At 43.8% G+C, this 8,757-nt stretch overlaps 1 protein-coding gene across 1 annotated transcript; it reads right to left on the bottom strand.

Annotated features, from left to right (window-relative positions):
- Positions 1 to 1,102: 1,102 nt before the first annotated feature.
- Positions 1,103 to 1,654, bottom strand: LOC142840297 (histone H2A-Bbd type 2/3-like). Its single transcript, XM_075956885.1, has 2 exons — positions 1,615 to 1,654; positions 1,103 to 1,440 (listed from the first exon to the last, which is right to left on the bottom strand). Exons 1-2 carry the CDS (start codon positions 1,652 to 1,654, stop codon positions 1,103 to 1,105), a joined length of 378 nt encoding a protein of 125 aa, XP_075813000.1.
- Between the last annotated feature and the right edge of the window lie 7,103 nt (positions 1,655 to 8,757).

Genomic DNA, 8,757 nt, shown 5'->3' with positions numbered 1-8,757 from the left:
TACTGTAGGTGTGGCCGGAAGAGCCCCAGATCCAGAAGCAGGGCAAGCCAAGTGTCTGACCCATGTGCAAATAACAGTATGTGGGGTTGAGCAGAATCAGGGATATAGCCTCATGTACAAACCCTTGACCCAGGGCAGGCAAAGCCACAGATGTTGGGGCAGTACAGGCACTGGTGGGCTAGGTTACATATTCACATCCATTGCCAGGCGAACCTCCTGGTAGATCTTGCTGACCATCCAAAAATTAATAATAAATAATATTCCTAGCTGGGCGGTAGTGGCGCACGCCTTTAATCCCAGCATTTGGGAGGCAGAGGCAGGTGGATCTCTGGGAGTTCGAGGCCAGCCTGGTCTACAAGAGCTAGTTCCAGGACAGGCACCAAAGCTACAGAGAAACCCTGCCCCGAAAAAACCAAAAGAAAAATTCCTCCATGAACCTAGTTGCCACGTGCCAGAGTTCTTGTCCACATCTGCTTCCTGAATCGAAAGTCCCCCTTTGGACGTGGGCTCCTCTGCCCTGTGGTTTCCTATGAGAAGGCCATCTTTCTGATGCAGTTATTCAGGCTGGTCCACACTGGTTCAGGGCCAATTTGTGTACCCCTCCCTACCCAGGTTCTCCTTGTCTCCCACCGGAGCAGCAGCTCCCCCACCATCCCTGCCTGCCTTCCGCACCTGCACCCCAAACACCACTGTGTCCTGCGACTCGGCCGAGTTTAACCCTCCTCCCCCCATCTTCCACTCCTGCCTCATGCCCAAAGAAAAACTAGAGTAACCAGGCTGTGGGTCCCTGTCAACCGCAGCCATCACTCCCAACCCCTGTGTTCCTTCAGCTAGGCCCACCTCACCTTCCGTCCCCACTGCCACCCTCACACCCACCTCCACCCCTATCCCAAGCCCAAAGGAAACTTCAGGGAAGCAAATGTATGCGATGCTCTGAGAAAAGCTTTAATGAGAACACAACAGAGGGGCGAGGCTTGTCAGCCAAACAGGGCTGGCGACGGGAAATGTTGGGCAGGATGAACTGATGCCCGATGGATAAACGGGGCGGAAAGTCCATCAGAAACCCAGAGCCAGGCAGCGAGCCAGGAGCAGGTAGGAGCCATCAGTGACGTCGACGACTGCTGCGACGACGACCAGGTTCCGGCAGAGGCACATGAGAGATGGTGGTGAACTGGAACAGTTCGCTGAGGGGCGCGTTGTTGTAGACAGTGAAGTCCAGCAGCTCCGGGGTGATGAACATCTCGGCACCTCGGCGTTGGGCCTCGTTGACTGCCAGCTCCAGCACTCTGCGGACCAAGAACTCCAGGACGGCGGTCAGCCAGATGGGCGCTGTTTCGCTCAGTCGCGAGGTATGGCCGGCCTCCCGAAGAAGGTGTTCCACCAGACTGACAGACAGTGTCAGCCCGGCTCTGGAGGAGCGTGCGCGGTGGCGAGTCGACCCTCGATGTCGAGAGGACCCCTGTCGAGCGGACCCCTGACGAGACGACCCCTGTTGAGACGACTCCTGAGGAGAAGACTCGTGAGCAGACGACCCCTGAGGAGATGACCCCTGACGAGACGACCCCCGAGGAGACGACTCCTGACCAGACGACCCCTGAGGAGACGACCGCTGACCAGACGACCCTTGGCGGCTGCTCTGCCTGGTCCGGGGCATGGTGGCCTCGAGGTGTGCCCTCAGGGGCTGGCTCGGCTCTACCTGGCTGCTCCCTGCTGGCCTGCTGGGCTCTGGGCCTCCACCCTGATCCCAATGGCCGCCTGTGTCCTAGCGGCCCCTCAGGGTCGGACTGTCGGTGGGTCGTCGCAGCCCACCCTGTCACACTTCCGCTCTCACTGATGACGTGTCACGTGCCGGACGACTCCCAGCCAGCCCTCGCTAGGGCGCTAGGGCGCTGTTCCCACCTTGACACCCCGGGGGGGGGCGTGCTTCTAGGAAAGACAAAGATGTCTGTGGTGCTATGGAGAAAAGTCCTTCACAGTCTTGGCTTCTAAGGTGCTGTCACCACGCCTACCCATTAAGTACGAGCTGTTTGCCCCTCGCTCGCCTCTGCTGCCCCCCTCCCTGTGCCACCAGTACCCCAGGCACCACTGTAAACCTGAGGTTTTTTTTCCTTTTCGTGCCGGCGATTCGGCTCAGAGCCCCAGGCATCTGGAGCAAATCCAGAGCTACAGCTTTCCTGGTCCCTGGAACTCCTTAGCCACTACTCTGCCTTCTGCCATGCATGGCAGCTCATGTCTGAATCGGACAGGACCTGTAGGTGGGATCATTTGCACCCTCATTCCTTCCATCACCCAAACAATAGTCCACTGTATGCACCAATCATTTTACTGATGTCTTCATATTGTCGGAGGGTTCTGCCCTGCTCCGGTCCCTCAATAAACACACAGAAACTGTATAATTTGCAATCATGTTTGGCCAATAGCTTAAGTGTATTTCTAGTTAGCTCTTACATCGTCTACTTTTATATTTCTATTATTTTTTTATTATTTCTATTATTATTATTTTTCTATTCTTAGTTTATATTTCTTTTATTTTATATTTCACCATGAGGCTTGTGACCTACCAGCAAGGTTAGCTGACGGCTCATGTCTTTTTTCCTCCGGCAGCCACAGGGCTTCTCTCAACTCTGCCTTCTTTCTCCCAGCATTCAGCTGAGTTTTTCTTCATAGCTCTACTCTGCCCTATCACAAGTCAAAGCAGCTTCTTTATTCATTAACCAATGAGAGCAACACATATACCGAAGGACTTTCCACCTCATCTTTCTATGCTGATTCGGACTTAGGTGTCCTTCAAATTTTACATGTAACATGAGCATTTCCCAGTCTTCATAGGTGAAAAAAAAACAAGAGCTTGATATCTATCAAGTTTTCAAATGAATATTTCCAGAATTACTATTTCTTTTGGAAAAGAAAGTGTGAGTGGGATTGTCCAGTGGGGACCAAACCAAAGAAAGCATGGCTAGCTGGCCATGTCCTTCAGAGAGACCTGTGAACCCAGAGGGTGGGAGGAAGGGAATAATGTAACAAAACTTTCATAAAGCTGGAGAAATGGGATGGATGTCTGGATCTTTAAACATTGAAAAAGGGAAGATTCTGGCCATGTTTTGGAGAGAAAGAAGGCACACATATCAGGCATTCCAATCCCATTTATTTCTCCATTTCTTTGCATCCAGCCTCTGCTCTTGTAAACTCATCCCTAAAATATATAAATTAAAATAAATGAACAAATGAAAGAAAGAATCTCAGCATGGAAACTGTAGCTGTGGCCCAGTTAGCCCCAGAGGGTACCCTTTAGTCCATACATCTTTTCTTGGGTTTACTGCAATGAGCCATTGGTCTGGTTTGAGGCCTCTGCCTTCTGCTACACTATTAACACTGGGTCATCACCATGACTCCTCCTTCAAATACTGTTGCTGCCTTAGTGGGGATCCTGCTGTTTGGGGTCTGTAGGTTCATCCCCTTCACCTGCTCCAGCAGTTCACAGATTGAGTGGATGCTGGGCTGGGCTAACTCAGTCCTGCTTCTGGGCCTGGTGGTTGGTGGGTTGATCTCCCTGGCAGCTTTCCCTTGTAGTCACTGCCTGAGTGAGTTCTCCGTTCCTGCCCTGGCTAGCTCACCCAATGCAGCAGACTGCAAGGAGTAGGTCCAGTTACGCTCTCAGTCCTTCAGGTTGGCTCACCTGTACACACATCACCAGGGCCAGTTCTGCTGAGAGTGTTGCAGTTGGTGAGGGGCAGGGCAAGCACTCCCATTCTCCTGCCTCCGTGGCCAGGTGTAGTGCCAATTCTAATTGGTCTTAATAATAAAAACCCAGAGTCAGGTATTAGGGAGTGAAAGCTGAACTATCAGAGAAACGGAGAAGCCAGCCACTACTTCTCCGAATGTTCAGACTGAATAGGCAAGATCCTGTCTCTAAAATCCCTCAGACTCAATACATTCAGGATCTTGTTTTAAAAAGAAAAGGGGGGATACAGAAATGTGGTAATGCAAGTTAGAATAGAAAACAAATTAGCTGTTACCTTTTGGACTCACCAAAGGAGGATAATGGAGTATTTTCTCTGAATTTGTCAAGTGCTAATGACTAGACTTTGTTAATGTACTTATTGCCTGAATATATTGTTTACCCTTATTGTATACAATATATAGTTATTGTACTTGTGGTTTTCTTATATTAATTATAATCTTTTAAATTTTAGAAAAAAAGGGGAAATGTGATGATATTTTGCTTGTGATCTAACAAATAAAAAGCTTGCCTGAAGATCAGAGTGCAGAGATAAGGCACTAGATAGCCATAGAGGCCAGGCAGTGGTGGCTCTATGAGAGGCGCTCGAGAGGCAGAGTCAGACAGATCTCTGTGAGTTCAAGACCACCCCTGGCAGCACTAGATTGAGCCAGTGTCAAAGAGCAATAGAGTTGGAGATCTGAAGAGACCTTTGACATCAGGCATGAAGATACAGAGTTTGGAGTTTGTCCAGCTGGTGTTTAGGCTTTCTTTGGTCCCGTGTTTCCTCACTATCCTTTCTTCCTTATATTTTGGAACCATAATATATCTCTTGTGCCATTAAATGTTGAATCTGTTTATTTTATTTTATTTTATTTTATTTGGTGTTAGAGTTAAGAGAGTGCATGAATCTCAGGGGAGAATTTGAACTTTGGACTTTAGAACATTGTTGAGACTGTGATAGACTACGGAGACTTTTGGAGTTAGACTAAATGCATTTTGTATTATGATATTTTTTCAAGTTCTTGTGTCCAGGGACTAGAATTGGTAGTTTGATTATAAATGGCCCTCATTATCTCATAGAGTATATCAGAAAGTATAGCTTTATTGGCGTGCGTATGGCCTTGTTGAAGGACATGTGTCACTGTGGAGGGGCCTTTGAGATTGCCTATGCTCAGGATACCATCCAGTGGCCCCTCTCAGTGAGCAGTCTTTAAGTTCTTCTTGATGTAGAACTCAGGGGAAACTGCAACAGAGGTGTTCTGAAATGTTGGATCATGTGAGCTATTCACTACCATTAGAATTTTTTCAGGGGGTTTTCTTCAAACACCCCTGATTTTTCCCATCCCAGAATGAATCTACACCCTCTAATTTTCCGTGGAAACAAAAGCATGCCCTCTTCTGCAAAGCAGCATACCGTTTGACTTAAATTTTGAAGTCAAGGCATTTTAATATATATATATATATATATATATATATATATATATATATATATGTATATAATGTTGGATCAATCCAGCAATATTTATTATAAAATATCTTTTAGCAGCTTTTGTTCTTTTCTCAGCAGTCAAACTATTTAAAGACAACTCAATTACATACAGTATCTAGACTCTCTTTTATGTGGGCTCTTAATGTTATTTTACTCCATTTTTAAGAACCTTATTAATTTAAACTATGTGTTTCTTTTTTATGACTATCTATACCTGTTCTTTACTTTCCCAGGCCTCTGAATATATATATTTTTTATTTTTGAGATAGGGTTTTTCTGTAGCATTGAGAGTCCTATAATGGGTATCGCTTCTCAACTGGAAGATTTGTTATAATGCCTCTATAGGTAAAATGGTTTGCTTTGTTTCATTGTTTGTATTTGATTTGTAAAAGATTTCTCTATTTTGTTTTATGTGTGTGTTTTGTCTACATATATACAACGTGTGTGCTGTGCCCACAGAGGCCACAAGAGACAGCATGGTCCTCTAGAACTGGAATTCCACGGAATGTGAGCCACCATGTGGGTGCTGAAAACTGAACCCAGATACTAAGGAATAGCAACCAATGCTCATAACCACTGAGGCACTGCTCTAGTCCTGGGACAATGTTTTATAAAGTGGGCATAGTGTAAAAGAGTCAAAACACTTTAATATAATGTGAAATGGCTTTGTTAGTCCACTAAATTCAGTGCGCATATCAGCCTCATTGACTTTCTTCACCTTTAAAATTGCACCAATGAAGGTAGTCATCATGGTTGTTGAAATGTGAGGTTATTTCATATGAGCGAAGTGCTCAAGACAGTGTTTGGCACTGTGGAAAAGTTTTTTAAAAGGCTACTTGCTGTTACTGTTCTTTCTCTAAAAGATAAGACACAACATAAAAAAAATAGGCTTCCAGAACTATAGGAAACCATTAGGTCACCCATTAATCTAGTTTTTTTTTTCAAATTGTGCATTGAAAAGCACGAATGAGGTATAAAACCAATTTATTGGTCATAAGCTGAACATAAAGTCAAGACAAAAAATCATAGCAAATATATCCAATAATTAGAATAACTTTGTAGAAGATTTGTCTTATTGGGGCTAGAGAGAAAGTTAAGTGGGTAAGAGCACTGACTGATCTTCCAAAGGACCTGGGTTCAATTCCCAGAATAAACACGGTAGCTCACAACCATCTGTAACTCCAGTTCCAGGATATCCAGTGCTGTCCTTTGACTTCTGGAGCCCTGCATGCTTGTGGTGCACAGACATACATGCTGGAAAACACCCATGCACATCAAGTACAAATAAATCTTTAAAATTTTGTCTCAAATATTTTGGCATGTACATGAGTAGAGTATGATGTCAAATGAATTTCTTGTTATGAATCGTACCCAGAAATTTTTATAAGACTCAATTGTACTTCAATCCCTCTTCATTACAAATGAATAAATTTAGACAGCTTTTAAAAGGCTACCAATGTGAACAAAATCGTACAGTGATACATGTCAGAGCTCCGAAGCTTGTAGCCAGGCTTCCAGCTTTAAAAGCCACATAAAGGTTTTCATGCCACTTGGACAGACCTAGGATTATCCCCCCCCCAAAAAAAACCCCACTTTTTTGTTTTTTCATCATCAATTTCTGTTTTAGAAAACAGTTTTGTTTCTATTTTTGAGACAACTCCTGTATGTTTCTTTTGTAGGCCAAATTGGTCTGGTTATGTTATGTAGCCCAGGATGGAAGTTCTGATCCTCCTGCTAGGATTACAAATGAGCACTTTGCATCTGACTGATTTTCTATTCTTTTAAAATGATTTGTTTAGATTATAATATAATTTCATCATTTCCCCCTTCCCTTTCTTCCCAGAAAATCCTTTTATATGACCCCCTTGCTCTCTTTAAAATTCCTGAGCTCTTTTTCTTTAATTGATGCTATATTCATATATTTCTACACATTCCTAAATATATATAAATATAATTTTTTCAATGTTATTCATATGCATAGTTTTCAGAGCTGGTCTACTTTGCCCATGCTCAGCATTCCTTAGTTGCCTGTAGTTCTTTGGTTAGGGCTGCGGTATTACTCTCTCCCCCATCTATGTTAACATGTATATTGGTGTCATCCTTGTTCAGTTCATGTTTAGACAGTCATGTTGGTGTGAATTTATGGGTGTAGCTTCTGGCATGCCTAGGAAACACAGTATCACAGCAAAGCTCCATTACTCTGGTTCGTTCTGCTCCATCTTCTGCAATGATCCCTGAGCCTTAAGTACAGGGGTTGTGTTGTAGATGTATCAGTTGGGATTGGGCTTCATAACTCTGCGTTTTGATTGGTTGTGGATTTCCATCTTTTGCAAAGAGAAGTTTGATAAAGGGTGAGATAGGGTCACGCCGGTTTAGTAAAACTGCTGGCGGATTTAGGTTCTCCTCCAAGATCCATGACTTCACTAGCCAGAGTTTACAGTACAAGGGATAATTTCCCTCCTGTTTAGTGGGCCTTAAGTTGAATTATAGAACTGTCAGTTACTGCTAGACTATGCATATCTCTACCGTATCCTTAGGGATACTGTGCTGTGTTGGTCATTGCTGTAGTTCATAGACATCACAGCTGGATAGGACTACTGGTTGTTTCTTTCCCCTTGGAAGCTTGCATGGTTATCTTCTGATACCTTGAAAGTTCGTCCTCATAGAGGAGGCTCACAGGTAAAATATAGCTCAGAGACTCTGGGTCTTGTGTTCAGAACACATAGTGTCTTCAGACACTAACCCCTGGGAGGCAAACAAGGGCAACAACAACAGTCTATAATGTTTAGGATTCTATTGGGCAACACTTACCAACGTCAAAAAAGGACTTTTCTCATGCAAGGTGTTGAGGTTTTTTTTTTTGTCAGGTGTTCTGTTCCTCTTGAGGGGAACATTGTGTTCCCCAATGGGAAAATTTCATTTAAACTATATATGTATATTCGTATACATGCTTATGCATATCATAGGTATTTTACATAGATAGTTAATAATTTGATTCTTTATGACTTTTTAAGACACTCTTATTATTATTTTACCCATCTCCTATCTTCAGAATTTGTTTGAATGACTTAGTTTTGGTCTATCTTGCATTCATTTAACTGTTTTCCATTCTTTTTTTGGGATAGGCAAATTAGCCCCATTTCCTAACCATGGACATTGTAGGTATTCTTACAGGTTTGTCAAATCTATAAGATTTTGAAAGTGTTGGTGGAGTTGTGGAGAAGAAATGAAAACAAATAATGCTATGCAGATGTGGAGAGTGCAGATGTCATTGCAAAGAGTGGTTAGGTATCTCTCCAAATATCACTACGGTAACAAGCAAGGGCCTAAGGGTGGCTGCCTGGCAACCAGAGCACTACAGCTTCCTACTTAGTTCTGCCTTCCTCCAAGATCTTTCCCTTTCATCATTGCCTTTGGTGTTGTTATTATCTAAATTGCTTCCAACGTGAGAATAGATTTTTAATGCTCATAATACCCCATATGTTATTGGAATTAAGGATGTACCTGCCAGATTATATCTTATAAGTTAGGAAATATGATTCGATTT

Source organism: Microtus pennsylvanicus, chromosome X (genome assembly GCF_037038515.1).
Source record: "Microtus pennsylvanicus isolate mMicPen1 chromosome X, mMicPen1.hap1, whole genome shotgun sequence".
Classification (NCBI taxonomy): domain Eukaryota; kingdom Metazoa; phylum Chordata; class Mammalia; order Rodentia; family Cricetidae; genus Microtus; species Microtus pennsylvanicus.
This window is presented reverse-complemented; position numbering and strand designations above follow the sequence as displayed.

What these genes read in the sequence shown, in the direction of transcription:
- LOC142840297 (XM_075956885.1), bottom strand. Translation starts at nt 1,654, where the DNA reads ATGCCCCGGACCAGGCAGAGCAGCCGCCAAGGGTCGTCTG. An exon ending in CAGCCGCCAAGGGTCGTCTG is followed by an intron (nt 1,441 to 1,614) that starts GTCAGCGGTCGT and finishes CTCGACATCGAG; the next exon opens with GGTCGACTCGCCACCGCGCA.